The sequence below is a fragment of the Gopherus flavomarginatus genome, chromosome 2, assembly GCF_025201925.1.
Source record: "Gopherus flavomarginatus isolate rGopFla2 chromosome 2, rGopFla2.mat.asm, whole genome shotgun sequence".
Lineage (NCBI taxonomy): Eukaryota > Metazoa > Chordata > Testudines > Testudinidae > Gopherus > Gopherus flavomarginatus.
In genome coordinates this window covers 30,380,535-30,402,903 of record NC_066618.1, presented here as the reverse complement: position 1 = coordinate 30,402,903, position 22,369 = coordinate 30,380,535, and the positions used below count along the sequence as shown (strand labels likewise).

Below are 22,369 nucleotides of genomic sequence, written 5' to 3'. Positions count from 1 at the left end.
AACTGGACCTTGCAAAGGGAATCAAAACCAATAGTAAAAGGTTCTACAGCCACATAAATAAGAAGAAAACAAAGAAAGAAGAAGTGGGGCCGCTATACACTGAGGATGGAATGGAGGTTAAGGATAACCTAGGCATGGCCCAATATCTAAATAAGTACTTTGCCTCAGTTTTTAATAAGACTAGTGAGGAGTTTAGCGATGATGGAGGGATGATAAACGGGAATGTGGATATGGAGGTGGATATTACCGCACCTGAGGTAGAGGCCAAACTTGAACAGCTTAATGGGACAAAATCGGAGGGCCCGGACAATCTCCATCCGAGGATATTAAAGGAACTGGCGCGTGAAATTGCGAGCCCGTTAGCGAGAATTTTTAGGCAATCGATAAACTCGGGGGTTGTGCCATACGACTGGAGAATTGCTAACGTAGTTCCTATTTTTAAGAAAGGGAATAAAAGTGATCCGGGTAATTATAGGCCTGTTAGCTTGACGTCTGTAGTATGTAAGGTCTTGGAAAAAATTTTAAGGGAGAAAGTAGTTAAGGACATAGAGGTCAATGGTAATTGGGACGAATTGCAACATGGATTTACTAAAGGTAGATTGTGCCAAACCAATCTGATCTCCTTCTTTGAGAAGGTGACAGATTACTTAGATAAAGGAAATGCGGTAGATCTAATTTACCTCGATTTCAGTAAGGCGTTTGACACGGTTCCACATGGGGAACTGTTAGTTAAATTGGAAAAGATGGGGATGAATATGAAAGTTGTAAGGTGGATAAGGAACTGGTTAAAGGGGAGACTCCAGCGGGTCGTATTGAAGGGTGAACTGTCAGGCTGGAAGGAGGTTACTAGTGGAGTCCCTCAAGGATCGGTTTTGGGACCGATCTTATTTAACCTTTTTATTACTGACCTTGGTACAAAGAGCGGGAATGTGCAAATAAAGTTTGCGGATGACACAAAGATGGGGGGTATTGCTAACATGGAGAAGGACAGGGATACTATTCAGGAAGATCTGGACCACCTTGTAAACTGGAGTAATAGTAATAGGATGAAATACAATACTGAAAAGTGCAAGGTCATGCACTTAGGGATTAATAATAAGAATTTTAGATATACATTGGGGACACATCAGTTGGAAGCGACAGAGGAGGAGAAGGACCTTGGGGTATTGGTTGATAGCAGAATGACTATGAGCCGTCAATGTGACACGGCTGTTAAAAAAGCAAATGCGATTTTAGGATGCATCAGGCGAGGTATTTCCAGCAAGGATAAGGAGGTGTTAGTACCGTTATATAAGGCTCTGGTGAGATCCCATCTGGAATATTGTGTGCAGTTCTGGTGTCCCATGTTCAAGAAGGATGAATTCAAACTGGAACAGGTCCAGAGACGGGCTACCAGGATGATCCAAGGAATGGAAAACCTGCCTTATGAAAGGAGACTCAAAGAGCTTGGCTTGTTTAGCCTGGCCAAAAGAAGGCTGCGGGGGGATATGCTTGCTCTATATAAATATATCAGGGGGGTTAACGTTAGGGAGGGAGAGGAATTATTTAAGTTTAGTACTAATGTAGGCACGAGGACGAATGGGTACAAACTGGATATTAGGAAGTTTAGACTTGAAATTAGACGAAGGTTTCTAACCATTAGGGGAGTGAAGTTCTGGAATAGCCTTCCGAGGGAAGTAGTGGGGGCAAAAGACTTAACTGGCTTTAAGACTAAGCTTGATAAGTATATGGAGGGGATGTTATGATAGGATAGTTTAATTTGGTCAATTGATCTTGGATTATCACCAGATAAGTCTGCTCAATGGTCTGCGGGGAGATGTTGGATGGGATGGGAACTGAGTTACTGCAGAGAATTCCTTCTTGGGTGCTGGCTGGTGAGTCTTGCCCACATGCTCAAGGTTTAGCTGATCGCCATATTTGGGGTCGGGAAGGAATTTTCCTCCAGGGCGGATTGGCAGGGGCCCTGGAGATTTTTCGCCTTTCCCTGCAGCGTGGGGCATGGGTCGCTTGCTGGTGGATTCTCTGCAGCTTGAGGTCTTCAAACCAATTTTTAGGATTTCAATAACTCAGTCCTGGGTTAGAGGTTGTTATAAAAGTGGATGGGTAGGGTTCTGTGGCCTGCCTTGTGCAGGAGGTCAGACTAGATGATCATATTGGTCCCTTCTGACCTATGAGTCTATGAGTCTATATAAATATTTTTGGACATTTTCCACATTTTCAAATATATTGATTTCAATTACAACACAGAATACAAATGTACAGTGCTCACTTTATATTTATTAGAAATAAAAATAGTATTTTTCAATTCACTTAATACAAGTACCGTAGTGCAATCTCTTTACTGTGAAAGTTGTACTTACAAATGTAGAGTTATGTACAAAAAAGAACTGCATTCAAAAATAAAACAATGTAAAACTCACTCCTACTTCTTCAGTCAATCACTCAGAGAAACAAGTTTGTTTACATTTGCAGGAGATAATGCTGCCCGCTTCTTGTTTACGTCACCTGAGACTGAGAACAGGAGTTTGGTTTGCATGGCACTGTTGTAGCCAGCATTGCAAGATATTTATATGCCAGATGCGCTAAAGATTCAACTGTACTTTCATGTTTCAACCACTATTCCAGAGGACACGCGTCCATGCTGATGATGGGCTCTGCTGAATAACAATCCAAAGCAGTGCAGACCAATGCATGTTCATTTTCATCATCTGAGTTAGATGTCACCAGCAGAAGGCTGATTTTCTTTTTTGGTGGTTTAGGTTCTATAGTTTCCACATTGGAGTGTTGCTCTTTTAAGACTTCTGAAAGCATGCTCCAAATCCTGTCCCTCTCAGATTTTGAAAGGCATTTCAGACTCTTAAACCTTGGGTCAAGTGCTGTAGCTATCTTTAGAAATCTCATATTGGTACCCTCTTTGCATTTTGTCAGAACTGCAGTACAAGTGTTCTTAAAACGAACATGTGCTGGGTCGTCGTCTGAGACTGCTATAACATGAAATATACAGCAGAATGCAGGTAAAATACAGAGCAGGAGACATACAATTCTCCCCCAAAGAGTTCAATCACAAATTTAATTAACACATTTTTTTAACGAGCGTCATCAGCATGGAAGCGTGTCCTCTGGAATGGCAGCCAAAGCATGAAGGGGCATACGAACATTTAGCATATCTGGCATGTAAATACCTTGAAATGCGAACATCTGTTCTCACTTTCAGGTGACATTGTAAATAAGAAGTAGGCAGCATTATCTCCCATAAATGTAAACAAACTTGTTTCTCTTAGTGATTGGCTGCATAAGAAGTAGATCTGAGTGGACATGTAGGCTCTAAAATTTGACATTGTTTTGTTTTTGAGTGCAGTTATGTAATAAAAAAAAATCTACATTTATAAGTTGGGCTTTCACGATAAACAGATTGCACTATGATACTTGTATGAGGTGAATTGAAAAATATTTTCTTATTTTTGCAGTGCAAATATTTGTAAAATAAAAATAATACAAAGTGAATACACTTTGAATTCAGTTGCAACGCTATGATTTCAGTTACAACACAGAACACAATACATTTGAAAATGTAGAAAAACATCCAAAATATGTAATAAATTTCAGTTGGTATTCTATTGTTTAACAGTGCGATTAAAACTGCGATTAATCCCAATTACTTTTTTTAATCGTGATTAATTTTTTGAGTTGAATTGCATGAGTTAACTTTGATTAATCAACACCCCTATTTATTTCTTCTACTCTTATTCAGGTATCTTAAACCAAGGTTTTGGCCATTTCCTGTAGTTATACTATTAACTCTATTACATTTCTCCATTGACAAGCTCTGGGTTTCTGTGTTCTAAACAATCAAAATCTGAATGTATCAACATTTAAAACTGAATTTTAGGTACTTTATATGTAAGTGAACAAAGAAAAAGATGAATATTTTCCCTAGCCTATGCAGTTCAAAAGCTTGGCAAGCAGAGGTCACCAGTTATATCTAATTAAAATGCTAGTGATACAAATTTATTTACTATTTTACTTGTGGGTTATGCCTAATCTCAACTGCAGCATCTGCATCCTTTGCTGCAAAAACTGCTTTGGAACGTCACAAATGCAAAGTACTTGCTATCCTAGAACTCAGATGACTTATCCAACCACTATATTAGAGAGAAAACAAGAGAAAGAAGCTCACTTCTGTTATCATCTTCCTCCTGCGTGTCCCATCTTGTGTTATTCTGTAGTCTCCTTGAGGCTAGGATTATTACAAGAATAACGGCAGTCCTTATGTAACACATGGCTAGAAAGGGTTAAACATCCTGCAAAATAAATAACCCACAGAAGACATGTGGGGCGATAATGTTTGTGTTTTTGTGTGTTTACATATATATGAGTAGGGTCTACAATGTAATCAACAGTCTCTGTCTATGCTGTATACTGACATCATTTAAATGAATTGTAAACATGAGATAGCTCGGTATTCTTCTGTCTTTGAAACGTACTGTGCATGGTGGGGGGAAAAGCAAATGGCCTTATGTTAATTGGTATAGCTAAGTACAGGTGATGGACCTCCTTCCGAGTCATCTTAACTACCTTTTGTTCCTTTACGAAATCCCAGCTTGTCAAAGAGGACATGAAATTGTATAAAAGATCCTTGGGTCCTGATTCTGTCATCTCAGATCTGCTTAGGCTTCGTCAGGGGAAGTTTGAGTCGCAAGACCGAGTTCCCAGTTATGCTGGTATGCCCTGAGTATGATATTTGGACATCGGACTATGACCTATTGACTATTTCTGACAGAATTCTTTGCAACTACAAAACTCACCATCTATGCTATAAATCTGAACTTCAATGAACTGGACCCATGTCTGTATGTATATTGATCTTTTAACCATATTCTCTCTCTCTCGTTTTTTAATAAATTTTATTTTAGTTAATTAGAATTGGCTGTAGAATATATTTGGGTAACATCTGGAATATTCAGTAACCTGGGAGGTAATGTGTCCGATCCTTTGGGATTGGTAGAACCTTTTCTTTTATATAGTGAAATACGATTTTCAGAAATCATCATACTTGACGTGGGTACCTAAATTGATGCCTTAGGCTGGATCATTTTAAGGGAACTGTGTTGTTTGGTCTTGTAAGTAACCAGTAAGGTAATAAAGAAGCTGTTTCATGCTGTCTTGGTAAATTTAAGTATCGGAATATCCATCAGCTTTTTAGGATTTGGCCACTCCACTCTTTGCAGTTCACCCTAATTCAGTGACCATAGCTGGACCCCCTATGACGCCGGTCACAGTGGCGTAGTTGTGGTTGGATACACATTACCACAGGTTAATTGGGGTTTTGGATCAGAACCACATGCTTGTCAAAATTTAATTTTGATATTGCAGAGTTTAAGGGTTAAAAATCAGTTACAATGAGTGACCCATGATCAAGATCCTGACAGCAAAAATCTGGAAGAATTGTGCTCACAGAGGGGGTTGTCTTTTAAGAAAAAGGCCCAAGAGTAGGAACTGAAAAATCTGTTAATTGCCAGCGATAAGGAAGCAGACCTAGCAAAAATGCTTGCAGTGAGAAACCAGCAGCTAGAACAAGAGCAAAAAATAGTAGATAAGGAAGGAGAAGTTGCTGAAAGAGAACATGTGTTTTGAACATGAACAAAGAATGGCATATATTCAACTGCAGGAGCTAGAAGCTAAGGCAAAAGTGGACAGACTTAAGCTCCAACTCAAGAGAATAAAGGAAGAGGAACTGTATCTTCCTGAAAAACTAGCTCCTCTCAACAACAGAGATGGGGATAGAATCTATCCAGTTTGTAAGGATGTTGGTATGTTGTTTGACTCTAAGCAGTTGTTTGCGTGTAATCAAATTTACCCCAACACTGCCACCTTTCATGTAAATACTTCTACTGTGAGCTCCGCTGATGGTAACCCCATAACTTGTGCAGAGAATGTAAAAGTCAATGTTAAAAGCTGTTTAGGGCAAATTACAGCTTCTAATATCACTCTTGTTAAAGCAGATCTTGTCAGAGAGAAAGATTATTTACTAAAGCAGAGTGTGAATATTATAATTCTCTGTGAGTTTACTGTAAGTGTGCTTTTAGTGAGAATCCATGTTGAATGGAATGGTGTTAAACAAAGTTATAGCTGGTGTAAGGAAGTTGCTGCCTAAGGATCTTTTGATTGGGGATGATGTTAAAGCTTTGTTCAGTTAGGTTGACATAAATCAATTAGTCACAGGAAAGAAAAAATCCTGAACCTGTGTCTATTATGAGCAAGGATTTGCCTATGGAGGTCTTTCTATTTAACACATTTATTTCAGCATGAGCTTTCGTGAGCTACAGCTCACTTCTTTGGATGCATAGAATGGAACACGCAGACAGGGGATATTTATACATACAGAGAACATGAAAAGGTGGAAGTATGCATACCAACTGGAAGAGTCTAATCAATTGAGACGAGCTATCATCAGCAGGAGAAAAAAAATTTTGAAGTGATAATTAAGATGACCTATAGAAGGTGTGAGGAGAACTTAACATAGGGAAATAGATTCAATTAGTGTAATGACCCAACCATTCCCAGTCTCTGTTTAGGCCTGAGTTAATTGGATCTAATTTGCATATTAATTCGAGTTCAGCAGTCTCTCTTTAGCACGGCTTAGGTTATGGGGCAAGTGATACTGCTTTTCCACAATTTCAGCCTGTTTTTGAAGTTTTTTGCTGCAAAATTGCCACCTTCAAGTCTGTCACTGAGCGGTTAGAGAGGTTGATGTGGTTCTCCCACTGGTTTTTGAATGTTATGATTCCTGATGTCAGATTTGTGTCCATTTACTCTTTTGCGTAGAGACTGTCTGGTTTGGCCAATGTACATGGCAGAGGGGCACTGCTGGCACATGATGGCATATATCATGTTAGTAGATGTGCAGGTGAACGAACCCTTGATGATGTGGCTGATGTGATTAGGTCCTATGATGGTGTCACTTGAATAGATATGTGGACAGAGCTGGCATCGGGCTTTGTTGCAAGGATAGGTTCCTGGGTTAGTGTTTATGCTGTATGGTGTGCGGTTGCTGGTGAGTATTTGCTTCAGGTTGGGAGGCTGTCTATAAGCAAGGACTGGCCTGTCTCCCAAGATCTGTGAGAGTGAGGGATCATCTTTAAGGATAGGTTGTAGATCTTTGATGATGTGCTGGAGAGGTTTTAGTTGGGGGCTGTAGGCTAGTGGCGTTCTGTTATTTTCTTTGTTGGGCCTGTCCTGTAGTAGGTGGCTTCTGGGTACTCTTCTGGCTCTGTCAATCTGTTTTTTCCACTTCAGCAGGTGGGTATTGTAGTTTTAAGAATGCTTGATAGAGATCTTGTAGGTGTTTCTCTCTGTCTGAGGGACTGGAGCAAATACGGTTGTATCTTAGAGCTTGGCTGTAGACAATGGATCATGTGGTGTGTCCTGGATGGAAGCTGGAGGCATGTAGGTAAGTATAGCGGTCAGTGGGTTTCCGGTATAGGGTGGTGTTTATGTGATCATAGCTTATTAGCACAGTAGTGTCTAGGAAATGGACTGCTTGTGTGGACTGGTCTAGGCTCAGGGTGATGATGGGATGGAAATTGTTAAAATCACGGTGTAATTCCTCGAAAGGCTTCTTTTCCACGAGTCCAGACGATGAAGATGTCATCAATGTAGCGCAAGCAGAGTAGAGGCATTAGGGAATGAGAGCTAAGGAAGCGTTGTTCTAAGTCAGCCATAAAGATGTTGGCATACTGTGGGGCCATGCGGGTACCCATAGCAGCGCCACTGACTTGAAGGTATATATTTTCCCCAAATGTGAAATAGTTGTGGGTGAGGACAAAGTCAAAGTTCAGCCACCAGGTTAGCCGCGATATTATCGGGGATCCTTGATGGCTTGTAGTCCATCTTTGTATGGAATGTTGGTGTAGAGGGCTTCCACATCCATACTGGCCAGGATGGTGTTTTATGGAAGATCACCGATGGATTGTAGTTTCCTCAGGAAGTCAGTGGTGTCTCAAAGATAGCTGGGAGTTCTGGCAGCATAGGGCCTGAGGAGAGAGTCCACATAGCCAGACAATCCTGCTGTTAAGGTGCCAATGCTTGAGATGATGGGGCGTTCAGGATTTCCAGGTTTATGGATCTTGGGTAGCAAATAGAATACACCTGGTCGGGGTTCTAGGCATGTGTCTGTACAGATCTGTTCCTGTGCTTTCTCAGGTAGTTTTTTTGAGCAGATGGTGTAGTTTCTTTTGGTAATCTTCAGTGGGATCAGAGGATAATGGCCTGTAGAATGTGGAGTTAAAGAGCTGCCTAGCAGCCTCTTGTTCATATTTCAACTTATTCATGACGACAGCACCTCCTTTGTCAGCCTTTTTGATTATGATGTCAGAGTTGTTCTTGAGGCTGTTGATGGCACTGTGGTTCAGCACGGCTTAGGTTATGGGGCAAGTGATACTGCTTTTCCACAATTTCAGCCCGTGCACGTTGACGGAAGCAATCTATGTAGAAGTTCAGTCTGTTGTTTCGACCCTCAGGAGGAGTCCATGCAGAATCCTTTTTATTATAGCGTTGGTAGGAAGGATTCTGTGGGTTAACATGTTGTTCAGAGGTGTGTTGGAAGTATTCTTTGAGTCGGAGACGGCGAAAGTAGGATTCTAGGTCACCGCAGAACTGTATTGTTTGTGGGTCTGGAAGGACAAAAGGAGAGGCCCCGAGATAGGACAGATTCTTCTGCTGGGCTAAGAGAATAGCTCGAAAGATTAACAATATTGTTGGGTGGGTTAAGGGAGCTACTGTTGTGGCTCCTTGTGACATGCAGCAATTTAGACAGTTTAGTGTCCTTTTTCTTTTGTAGAGAAGCAAAGTTTGTGCTGTAAATGGCTTGTCTAGTTTTTGTAAATTCTATCCATGAGGAAGTTTGTGTAGAAGGTTGGTTTTTCATGAGAGTATCTAGTTCTGAGAGTTGTCTTAATCTTCCCGTTTGCTGTATAGGATGTTGATCAGGTGGTTTCGCAGTTTCTTTGAGAGTGTGCGGCACAATCTGTCAGCATAGTTTGTGTGATATGTAGATTGTAATGGATTTTTTACCTTTAGTCCTTTTGGTATGATGTCCATCTGTTTGCATTTGGAAAGGAAGATGATGTCTATCTGTATCTGTACGAGTTTTTTCATGAAGTTGATGGATTTCCACTCCATACGGCTAAATGCAGTGCCTTGCATAATGACAGGTTTCAGAGTAGCAGCCATGTTAGTCTGTATCCGCAAAAAGAACAAGAGTACTTGTGGCACCTTAGAGACTAACAAATTTATTTCAGCATGAGCTTTCGTGAGCTACAGCTCACTTCTTCAGATGCATAGAATGAAACACGCAGACAGGAGATATTTATACATACAGAGAACATGAAAAGGTGGAAGTATGCATACCAACTGGAAGAGTCTAATCAATTGAGATGAGCTATCATCAGCAGGAGAAAAAAAAACTTTTGAAGTGATAATTAAGTCTCTACGCAAAAGAATAAATGGACACAAATCTGACATCAGGAATCATAACATTCAAAAACCAGTGGGAGAACCACATCAACCTCTCTAACCGCTCAGTGACAGACTTGAAGGTGGCAATTTTGCAACAAAAAACTTCAAAAACAGACTCCAAAGAGGGACTGCTGAACTCAAATTAATATGGATCCAATTAGATCCAATTAACTCAGGCCTAAACAGAGACTGGGAATGGTTGGGTCATTACATTAATTGAATCTATTTCCCTATGTTAAGTTCTCCTCACACCTTCTATGGGTCATCTTAATTATCATTTCAAAAATTTTTTTCTCCTGCTGATGATAGCTCATCTCAATTGATTAGACTCTTCCAGTTGGTATGCATACTTCCACCTTTTCATGTTCTCTGTATGTATAAATATCTCCTGTCTGCGTGTTCCATTCTATGCATCCGAAGAAGTGAGCTGTAGCTCACGAAAGCTCATGCTGAAATAAATGTTAGTCTCTAAGGTGCCACAAGTACTCCTGTTCTTTTTGCGGATACAGACTAACACAGCTGCTACTCTGAAACCTTTCTATTTAAGTGGGCCAGGAATGGTAAATTTAAGTCTTACTTGCAATTTGACACTAACACTTTCTGGAGACTCTTGTGTTGGGTATTTAACACTTTTAAGTCCAGGTTGTAGAGGTCTTGTTAGCCTGCAAGACACACATTCCATCTTAACATTTCCACTTCAGCTGGTTAGAGGATAAAAATCCCACACAGCAATTTATGCTTTTCTAGTAGCATACATGAATGTCCTTTGTGCCAATATAAAATAATCCTATTATGTTGTCCAGCCTCCACTCCTCCCAGTAGGAGGCTATTTTAGTTTTGTGTACCTTACAGGCTGAATTTATTCACACACAATATTTAGTTCAGCATATAAATATAGTTCTTACACAGCTGACCACAACTGGTGCTCATGACTCAGTTCTGCCTTTGAAATATACCTTGTTCTTCATAACGGCAAGCTATCTATCCTACCTTCATTGTAAAGAAATAGCAAGGAAAAAGTATGTATTTTTATTTTTAAAAAACTGTAGAAGCTTAAGCAAGCCAGGTTTATTAGCTACTTGCTTCTTACAAAAAGGTCTAGAAACATTTCACTGCATATTACCATAGTGACATTTTGAAGGAAGCTATCAGTTGGCAGATGACAGAGTAACCCAACATTTAAATAGAAATCTTGTTTTACATAGCAATGTTCACCTTTCAGTGACTGGCACAAACACATGATCAAGTAACCTCTTCTTTTTTCTAGACATAATTTACCAGATTTTAACTGACTTACATTTAACCATAATTTTAGGTACAACCCAAATCCCCAGAATAAATCAATGGGGTTCTGCAGTAGTTAACAAAAACTCCTCTTTAATTATAGTGCAGGGGTCAGCAACCTTTCAGAAATGGTGCCGAGTTTTCAATTTATTCACTCTAATTTAAGGTTTCAGATGCCAGTAATACATTTTAATGTTTTAAGAAGGTCTCTTTCTATAAGTCTATAATATATAACTAAATTATTATTGTATGTAAAGTAAATAAGATTTATAAAATATTTAAGAAGCTTCATTTAAAATTAAATTAAAATACAGAGCCCCACCGGACTGGTGGCCAGGACCCAGGCAGTGCGCTTGCCACTGAAAATCAGCTCGCATGCTGCCTTCGGCACACGTACAATAGGTTGCCTACCTCTGTTCTAGTGGATGTTCACTGTTGTTTCTTCTGCTACAAGACAACCTTGAAACAATGAAACATCCCATTTTAGTGGGATTGCCTAGAGCAGGAGTTCTCACAACAATTTCTGATGACGTCAGAGTGCGGCAACCAACTCTTGCTGGTGGCTGCTTCGATAATTTTTCCTAAAATACTTAATTAACTTTAGGAAAAACAAATACACGTGCACATACACATGTCTGATCATACTAATTTATTTATGAGGGAGTGTTTTTCAAGACTCAATAACAACAACATACAGTTGTCTCTATTCTTTACTGGACTAAACAGAATGGAAACACAAATAAGGTGCTTTGCGTGTTGTTGTCTTTTTTGTTGTTGTTTCTTTTGTTTTTTGATTGTTGGGTTTTGTTTTTTTTTTAGACTTGCTAGCTAGTAAGTCTGCTTCTGTGAAAAGTGATACATCTCTACCTCAATATAATGTGACCCGATATAACATGAATTCGGATATAAAGCAGTGCTCTGGGGGAAGAAGGGACTGTGCACGCCAGTGGATCAAAACAAGTTCCATATAACGCAGGTTCACCTATAATGCGGTAAGATTTTTTGGCTCCCAAGGAAAGCTTTATATTGAGGTAGAGGTGTATTTGTATGTTTGTTAATATCACTTTTCACAGCAAAGACTTGTTAGCTAGCTGGGAGGCAGTGAAAAGTGATATTAACAAACATGTAAGTTATCACTTTTCACAGCAGACTTACTTGGCCCTGGCAAATGGGGGACAAACTAAGCCTTGGATGGGGAGGTGGGTAGGGAGGCAGTAGGGGCCAGGAGTGATGGGGTGAATGGGTGAGGGGCCAGGAACAGCAGCGGGGACCAGGTGCAATAAGAGGGGGGAGGGGGAGGCTGAAGTACAATGGCCAGGGGACGGAGCTGCCACTGTGCAGCCAAAGCCAGATCCCAAAGCCCCACAGTCAAAGCCCACTGCCGTGAGGCCAGAGCCTGCCGCCTGCCACAGCCTCACCACCCCTGGGAGGGTGGGGAACTGTCCTCCAACGTTTGTGGCTCAAGAGGGAGGGCAAGGCCCAACATCACCTTGCTGCCCCCCCCCCTCCAGCCCACAATCACTGCCCAGGAAGTTTTGGCAGCAAGAAAAGCACCTAGCCACATGCGGCCACAGTGCATGCATTTGAGAAACACTGCCCTAGAGAGACTTAAAGGCCACAAACTTACTTTAAAATATATCTTCACAATCTTAATTTGCAAGTTTAAGCACCTCTACTTCACAGAATTTGCAGAATGAAACAGCAACAAGGGTGATTCTATGGATAAGTGTTTTTTAGTTAGAGCAGCAAAGAATCCTGTGGCACCTTATAGACTAACAGACGTTTTGGAGCATGAGCTTTCGTGGGTGAATACCCACTTTGTCAGATGCATGTAGTGGAAATTTCCAGGGGCAGGTATATATATGCAAGCAAGAAGAAAGCTAGAGATAACGAGGTTAGTTCAATCAGGGAGGATGAGGCCCTCTTCTAGCAGTTGAGGTGTGAAAACCAAGGGAGGAGAAACTGGTTTTGTAGTTGGCAAGCCATTCACAGTCTTTGTTTAATCCTGAGCTGATAGTGTCAAATTTGCAGATGAACTGAAGCTCAGCAGTTTCTCTTTGAACTCTGGTCCAGAAGTTTTTTTGCTGCAGGATGGCCACCTTAAGGTCTGCTGTAGTGAGGCCAGGGAGGTTGAAGCATTCTCCTACACGTTTTTGTATATTGCCATTCCTAATACATGGTTTTTAGTTGTTTCCCAGCAATGGCACAGCCAAGCTGAAGTAGATTTTCATTAGACAAGCTTCAGGCAATTCACTGCCATGTATACAGCAAAGCTAGCATCAGTGCTTTAGCCATGTTTGCACAGCATCTAGACACTGATCCTGACTGGGGATCCAGGCACTCTGTAATAAACAAATCCCATTCTCAATGTCCTTCAACAGAATTTAACCACTGTCATTAACAAACTACTCTTGGTTATTTGCCATTCTGAGTTTAACTGAGGTTGGACAAAGGTTCAACATGCCGTCTAGCTCAGGGTAGAGACTGAAAAGAATACAAGGCTGAAATTATTTATTCCCAGTTCCTTTTCAGGCTCCCAATTAATTGTTCAAAGGCTAAAGTCAGATATTTATTTCCCAGATTTCAACTGCAAACTTAATCATTTATTATTCTAAAATGATTTAGAATTGCATTTGCAGGAAACACAGACTATTCACACACACCATTGGGTAAATGCTTGGCAATTTGAGCATTAAGTAACAAAAAGCTCTCAGACCACCCCATCCCCAATGTATACATATAACCTTAAAATTCTGGCTAGCAAATGACATTCTGCTTCCTGATCTCAGTTACGTTGGTTGTAGGACCCCATGAGCTAATGTCTCACATGCACCAGTTACCTATTCACAGTGAAAATTAGTTCCATGGTGGAGATAGCTGTCTGGTTGTAAGTGTCAGAACACTTAACACTCTAGATTCCTACAAATATGTAAACCCACAATTCTAGTATAAATATTTGCAAAAGTACAACCTGATCTGACAGAAAACCAACTTTAACCTTTGAATAAGTTATTTATTTGCACTATGGCAACACCCAAAGGCCCAGATCAAGACTGGGGCTCACCAATATGCTAGGTGCTTTACAAAACTTAAAATGACACTCTCCAAGAGGTGGTCTTATCTAATCTGAAAAAAGATTCAACAAGTAACTTTTACATTGCCACCTCCCCACTTGTGCTCAACCCTACCTGAGGCCGGGCTGCAGCTCCAGGAGGGTATACAGACAGGAGTAAGGGGACTGGCAGCTGGGGCGCACGGCTAACAGCCAGGGCACTGGGCCAACAGCTGGGGTCAGCAGCCAGAGCCAGGAATGGAGCTGGGTAGCATTCCCTTCTACCTCCCATGGGGGCTGGCCCAGGCCCCAGGTGTGTCCCCCCGAACATTCCTCTGGCGCCCCCCAGGGGGCACACTCCACAGTTTGGGGATCTCAGGGTTAGAGCATAGTTTTAAGGTCTCTTTTATGAACTAGAGCATTTTTTAAAACTCAGGTTGGCTCCATCTATGCTAGCCAGCCAAACAGAACTGGATTTAGCCACAACTAACTTTTAACCATAAGATGGAGGTTCCTCAGTTGAACCTGTGTAGACAGGACATTAAATGACCAAGTGGGCACAACAGCCTTTGCAATTAAAAACTGCTTCAAGACAGACAGCTGTAACAGCAAATTCCAAAATACATGCATACTCAAACAATTAGGGCCTTCCTTACATTGGAAATTAAGTCAATTCTAATTATTATACTAACAGTGTATGTCCCCTAGTGCTAGGACCAGTTAAGTGCTAATGTAAGCCATTTTACCTCTAACTACACTAGCTCCAAGCAGCCTCAGTCATAAACATGCCAGTAGTTGATCTACACAAATAATCAATAATGCTAGAGCAAGGATGGAAATATTCTGCAAAAACTGCTAGAATCAATAGAGCCCAAGACATTAAGTAAGTCAAGACGGCTTGTTTTTGGTTTGTTTTCTGAAAAGCTATGCAAGCAATTGCACCCAAAGATGCAAATTCACAACCTGCCCACCACATCCTTAGATAAGAGAAAAAACTCTCTGCGTTGGCATTGCTATGTTTGTGAAGCCTACTGCTTTACGATACAATTTAAACAATTTGCATCAAATAACCTGCACAGTGTGTTCTTCAGAAAAAGAAAACTCGTCATTTCCATTTTTTTGGTTTGGTTTTTTTACTCTGATCAGTGATTTCCCCACCCAAGAAAAAGTAACACTGACATCCTTGCTTGTTTTCCACACAGTGGTAGACTTGCCTTTGTGCAATTCAATTACAGTAACTCACTTAAAGTCATCCTAGTTAACATTATTAGGTTGCTGATCAGTTAGAGAACATGCTCGTTTACAGTTGCACAATGTTCCCTTATAACATTGTTTGGCAGCTGCCTGCTTTGTCCACTGCTTACAGAAAGAGCAACCCATTGGAGCTAGCTGGTGGGGGCTTGGAACCAATGTGGACCGGAAGCCCCCCCATCAGCTCCCCATTCCCTTAAGTTCCCTGTGCGGCAGCCACCCAGCAGGTTATCACTTGCTGGGCAGTTCAGCTGTCCCTCCCCCCACTGCCATGTGCTGCTCCTGCCTTCTGCCTTGGAGCTGCTCCTGGGAGCCTCCTGATTGCTGTGCAGGGGTGAGGGGAGAGGGGTGCTGTCTGAGTGTCCCCCTCTCCTTTGCCCCACCTCCACAGAACAGAGGACATGACAGGGCTCAGGAAGGAGGGAGCTTGCTGGCAGCAGCTGTTGTCTCAACTTGGAGATCTACTTAAAAATGCAAGTACTTAGAGTGGGGTCAGAGTACATAAAGGGGCAATGCACGTCTCTCTCTCACAGCCTGTCTTTCTCTCTGCCATGCACTCTTGCCTATCTCCATTCGTGCTGCCTTATAGAGTGTGAGGCTACATTAACAACAATGCGTTAACCCTTGAGGGCTCAGCCGCGTGCTAGATCATCATTTAGCAGTAAGATAATCCCTAAGAAATATCCCACTCTCTTTCACCCTCTGACTCCACTACCTCAACCAAGCTTCACAATCATCATTGCTGTGTACAATATTAAATTGTTTAAAACTTATACTGTGTGTGTGTAATATATATATATATATATATATATATATATATATATATATATATATATATATAATATAGTATTTTGTCTGGCAACCTACTCCCCCCCCACATTAATTCTTATGGGGAAATTGGATATGCTTAACATCATTTTGCTTAAAGTAGCATTTTTCAGGAACATAACTACAACATTAAGTGAGGAGTTACTATAGTGTATTCTGGATCATGTGGAGGCTATTTTTAAAATAATTAGACACTAGCTCCACAACTGTTTAGTAAAATCAATGAGCAAGTATTTTAAAATGCTGTGTTTAAGATGTTCTGTATTTGCTGACATTTTGCATATGCACATAAGTTGCAGCCTTACACAATAACAAGACATGGATAGATATTTAGCATACCTTTAATGAACCAAGACTAATTTCCCCCCTCAAGCATGCAGCTCATGCACTACTTGCCTATCATGACTAATGGAGTTGATCTAACATGCACCATAAAACATTTATCTCAGGACCAGGACAACCCTGAACCAATTGCAGGAATAAAGTACCTCAGTTAACACCAAATCAAACCTGTATAAAACTAAACTTTGCAAATATTGTTCAATCCTTCTTCTGTTCAAATTTTTAACAGGACTGTTTTCATACAGTAAGGACTTCAGAGAAGATGACTGATCTAGCCAAAATATAAGCTCAAAATTATGAATAACTTGCTGCAGGTTGAAAAGAAAAAGAACAGCAAAACAAGCAAAAAGTCTTCTCTATTCTTTGGGTGTCAAATAATCTGTCTCGACCTACTGCTTTACCCTAATTTAATCTGGTACAGACTAGTTATCACAGTGGTCTCCTTCTTAGCCTCACCCTTTCATCAGTGAAAGAATACTTGTGTTCCAACTCATCATACCACTGTCCATAGGGCACTTACTTCAGCCATCCCACCATCATGAGATTCTTGAAAGGTCTGGTTAATGCATCAGTTCAGAGAACCTGTCCTTATGTGGAATCTGAGTTTACTGCTGGCAAAGTATGCAGATACACTACCTTTTGATCCTTTTGGAGAGCGTTCTTTATCTCACACTACTAAACATCACATTCTTAAGTCTTTGCGGAAAGAGTTAACTCAAGCTGCTACCCAAATGCTGACCCTAATTCCACTTCCTGTCCACACACCAAACCCTTTCACTTGAGTTCGGTAGTGCTTTAAACCTGGGCTAGCTGGCCCGACTGAATGTAGGCTAGAGCTCGCTTTTACTCAGGCTTGAAGTGGCTCTGAGCACATCTTGCAAGAGGAAATATGCAGAGGCAATACTTGAAGAGCCATCGTTTCTATAAGTAAACTTTCTATTAGATGGTAATTATAAGAAATTTATGAGCAAATGTATGACTGGAACGGTATGACAGGATTACTTGTGACAGTGGAGAGCAAGACTCAGCAGCCCTAGGGTTCACTTCCAGTCTATGTCTTATATTCCTAAAAGCTTTTGCTTCAGGGTTTCAGCTGGCTACCTGTGTGATCAGGAGAGGATGTTTTCTACCCACAACTTATTTTGTTTTGTTTAGTTTTTTTATCTCCTTTCTCTGAAGCATCAGCGATGGACACGGCTGGAGATGGGACACTGGGCCGGATGGCTAACATGTCTGGCTCAACAAGACAGGATTCTGGAAGTCCCAAGCTGGCAGGAAAAATGGGCTCAGAGGTAATTTCAGCATATCAGGTGACAGTCCCAAGGGGGTCTCAGCTATCTGTGATGGGTTCAGTCACAAAGCAGTTGTGCAATATTCTATAGAAAAAGGATATAAATAACTTGTCTCTCTAATGGTCCTTCAGTTCCTTTCATTTCAAGGTTCTAGTGCAAGAAACTATCAATGCCAAGACCAGACTACACTCCTGTAGACATTCCACTTTCGGCCACACTGGTTCAAGTGTGATTTTCTCCTGCTGTCACGTGGATAAGAATGTGTTTGTAAATTGAAAACTGGCTAACCTATCAAATGAGTAATGATAAATAGGAGGGAGATCCATCTATCTAATGGGAGGAACTGTTCCTGTTTATGTATCAGTTTTGCAATGTTTTGGGCTGCTTATACAAACCAAACTCTCATAGAGTAAACATATAACAGCCCACTTAATGGGCTTTCTGGTGCAACTACACCTGAAAATGTCAATTCTAGATATCATGTTACCATAAAGATTTTGACAGTTACATAGCTGAGATCAACAAGTCTGATCATGGTGCTAGAAAGACTGATTTATTAGGAAAGATTGAAGAACTAAGTATGTACCACATAGCTTTTACTAAGCCAGGACATAGAAGGAAGGGAGACATAACAACTGTTTACAAATATGTTTACACTGAAGAGAGTTCATACTAAGGGTAATACAGGAATTATTTAGTGTAGTAAAGAGGAGTAAACTAAGAGAAAAGGAATAAAACTGTGAACAAGACAACTTATTCTGAACATCGGAAAAAGCTTCCAGAGATTGAGGTGTATTCAACTGCGGGATCATTTCCCAAGTTAAGTCACTGAAGCTCAATAAAGCGGGGCATTTAAAACTAGACTGAACAAAAACCTCAGGGAACAATCATCCCCTGAGATACCTGAAGATGCATAAATACTTCAGAAAATAACTTGCAGCCCTTTTCAACTGGATCTCAAAGCCTTTTACAAAGGTGGATACAAATTAACATTTTTACAGATTAGGTTAATGATGCAAAGACACAGCAAGTTGCCCAGAATCACACAGCAAAACTATGACAGTCAGGAAAAGTTACTCAACTGGAGTATTGTGTACAGTTCAGAAAAGATGTGGACAAATTGGAGAAAGGCCTGAGAAGAGCAAAGAACATCATTAAAGCCTAGAAAACATGACCCATGGGGAAAGATTGAAAAAATTGTATTTGTTTAGTCTGGAGAAGAGAAGACTGAGAGGGACATGATAACAGTTTTCAAGTACATAAAAGGTTGTTACAAGGAGGAGGGAGAAAAATTGTTCTCCTTAATCTCTGACGATAGGCTAAGAAGCAATGGGCTTTAATTGCAGCAAGGGTGGTTTAGGTTGGACATTAGGAAAAACCTCCTGTCAGGATGGTTAAGCACTGAAATGAATTGCCTAGGGAGGTGGTGGAATCTCCATCATTGGATACTTACTCCTGCAGTGAGTGCAAGGGACTGGACTAAATGAACTCTCAAGATCCCTTCCAGTCCTATGATTATATAATTCTATGAAAAGAATCCAGTTCTTCTAACTACCAGTCGAATGCTCAATCCATTAGTCCAGAGCTCCAGTACTGAAATGCTCACAAACCTTAAAGGTGTTTTCTAGCTCTACATTTTATTAAGACAGGATTCCGGTCTCCATAGCTGTCAATCTTGCACTTCTCAATATATTTAATTTAAAACATTTTAAAGGACTAAGGGCATGTCTACACTTGCCATTTAAAGCAAAAAAGTCCCTTTTTTGCGCAAAAACCGTGGGAGCATCTACACTTGCCAATGAGTTTTTGCGGTGAAACTCAGAAGTTTCATCGAAAAAAGAAAACCACCTCCATAAGAGGCAAACAGCTCTTACTGGTGATGCTTTTACAGTGATGTGCAAGTGAAGACATGTTCTTCCTATTTACAGCACTTTTAGCCTCCACAGGATATCCCACAGTGCCTAGGTGACCACTCTGACCAGCAGCTCTGCTGCTTTGATGCCAAGTAAGCAGACATCCACCCTTTCCCCCACTGTAAATCCCCAGGAACTTTGAAACTCCCCTTCCTGTTTTCTTGGCAAGTGCTCACTTATCATCTGGCCAGGTGATAATGCCTGCTTAACAGAGCAAAGGATCCCCAGCTTGGAGCAATGCTGAGCTACTGGAGCTGATAAGTGTTTGGGGAGAGGAGGCTGTGCAGGGACCCAGGATGTCCCGCCATCACCCTCCCTTCCCACAAGACCTATCATTAAAATGGAGAGAGCTTCACTGTGGAATAGTTGCCCTCAGTGCACTGCTCTCATCGGCCACAATGGAAGTGCTGCAAATAGAAACACTTTCTGATACTTGTGGAATTGAGTACACAAACCAGCGCTTTTCTTTCACCAGTTCATTATCGCTAGTGAAACTGACAGTGCAAAAACTCTGCAAATGTAGACCTAGCGTAAAGTTAACAATGTGTCATCCTTAACTCACCTGGTCTTGCCCATCTACTGCTAGTTGCTCTCCATTTTCACAGGCTTTACATGCGGCTCTAGGCAGCCTTGCACAATGCTACTTAACCATTTGCCTGAGGTAACTAATTTTAGTGTGTGACAGGAGAGTGAATCATCAGTTTTATTATCAGTAGGGCAGATGTATAGACTATGTCTTTGCTACCATGTATTCATGATTTTCAAAGGCTTATTTAAATTTAGATATTTCTGAATTTACTTGGTAGTGGCATTAGTCAAAGTACTTAAGGAAAATCAAAAAATCCAAAACCTCAATCCTTCAAGTTTTCTCTCTGTTTTTTTTAAACAAAGAATAATCTCCTCTTGAATTTCTAATGCATCAAAACCAGAGATGGCCTGGACCTATTTGTAATCCAGTAAAGCCCTATTTACACCAACACATACACTGTTACTCAATTTTAAGCACATGAGCAGTCCAGCTCACCTAATGAATTACTCATGCGCTTAAGTAACGGCATGAGCAGGGCCTTACTGGCATACTGATGACAGATACAGTAGATAAATCAAACCATTCAGATTTTATTTTACAATTTTTTAATGACCAATGGGTGGATTTTTAGACATTTCCCACCAAATTAGTCCAAATTTTGACATAATATATAGTAGCTCTACAGTGACTGAAGGAAAAATGCTCGCCCTTATTTTCCTCAAGGATCAGGCCATATTGAGGAAATAATTAATATTTTAAAAACTATATTGCTTTCATACTGCTGCAGCTAGAGTATTTTTCCAAAAAGCATGTAATCTGTTGAATACATTCTGAGACCTAGTATTCATTCCCTGCTCTCCTTCAGACTGCAACAAGTTTATATGGTAGTTATAAAATCCTGAAAAACACACACTTATGAGAGAAACAAACAACAAATCCTGAACTATCAAGCAGTCAGAATGTCACATCATCAGGCAAAATCCCAATGTATTAAATCAGATTTAAATGTTACACAAGCTTGCTTTCACTGATGTACTTCAACATACGCAAGGAAATCAGGTCACAATTAAAAAAAAGTGATAGGGAACTTCCCAGATCTGCAAACTCCTAAGCGGAGTCACTGTATGACCTTACTACTGTAGCTCTGTCTGTCTGTCCATCCATCCTTCCTCTCTCCCTCCTTCCTTGTTGTATGCCGCCTCCGTGTCTAAAACCTTTCCGGGGCGTGGGGAAGGGCCTTGTCTTTTTAGTAGTTTCTCTAAGGCACCTTACGAACGCGGCTGCTAGTATCCAAGCGAGTTAAGAAGTTAGCTAGTATTGCTCGGCTGAACAAGGATTAATACTGCATTCACAAAGCGCCTCCCTTCAGCCTCTAGACTCCTACCGCATTTCACAAATGCCGCAGAAAAGCAGCACCTCTGGGGTGCGTGCAGGACCCTCCACAAGGCAGGGAGCAGAGCAGATGAGGGTCGCTCCCATCCTTCAGGGAGGCAGTGGGATAAAGCCTCTACCCTGTGGAAAGTGCCACGGGGTACTGCGCGGCCGCTCGCCACGGGCAGACCTTGGGCCGAGCCCCCACAGCGTTGAATGGCTGGGAGACAGGCGGACAAAGGGCCGGGGCATTTCACTTTAGGGCCGGGAGCCCTGGCCACGCTGACACTAACCGGGGCCCATAAGGGGCAGCCCCGCCCCGTCTTGCACTGGGCCGGGGAGCCAGCGCTGCCACTGCCCTGAGGCGGCCCGGACTGGCTCCCTGCCCTGCGCGCCGCCCGCGCCCCGGGGCGGATAGCGCCAGCACAGCCGGGCAGCGCCCCACACTTTAGCCGCCGGGGACGCAGCGGCCGGTGCCCTGCCCCGTCCCGCTGGCCATAGGGGTGGCCAGCGCCGTCCCTCCCAGCCAACGGGTCACGCAGTCCGTGCCCCGAGTCTCGCCGCGGGGCCCGGAGCTCGGGCTCCCCGCACAACGGGCCCGTGTTGGGCCGCGGATCAAACGGGCGGAAACCCGCAGCAGCAGCGAGCGCGGCCCCACAGCCCCGTACCTTGGCCATGGCTCCGCGGGAGAAGGCGGCGGCAGAGGCGCGCTCGGAGCGGAGCGGGGCGGGGCGGGGCGGGCCGCGGCGCAGCGGGAGCCCCTGGCGCTGTCCCCTGAGTGTCTCTGCCCGGCGCCGCTCCCTCCGCCGTGCTGCTCGCTGGGAGCCCGTGTGCGGGCCGCAGGGGGGTGGGAATTGGGTTGGGGCCCAGCTGCCGCTCCTCCTCCCCCTCCGGAAGCGCATTCCTTCCCGCTCCCGCTAGGCCCGGCCCCTGGGCGGGGGAGCAGCCTGGCGGGGGCTCCTCGTGGGCACTGGGCCCGGGAGCTGGGACT

At 42.2% G+C, this 22,369-nt stretch overlaps 1 protein-coding gene across 2 annotated transcripts in view; it reads right to left on the bottom strand.

Annotated features, from left to right (window-relative positions):
• ITGB1 (integrin subunit beta 1) overlaps positions 1 to 22,096 on the bottom strand; it is an 80,593-nt gene extending 58,497 nt beyond the window's left edge. For both annotated transcript variants that reach the window (XM_050939069.1, XM_050939070.1), the window contains exon 1: positions 22,047 to 22,096. In XM_050939069.1, coding sequence (XP_050795026.1) covers positions 22,047 to 22,055 — 9 coding nt within the window. In that variant the 5' untranslated portion in view covers positions 22,056 to 22,096. The remainder of the gene's footprint in view (positions 1 to 22,046) is intronic.
• Positions 22,097 to 22,369: the final 273 nt, after the last annotated feature.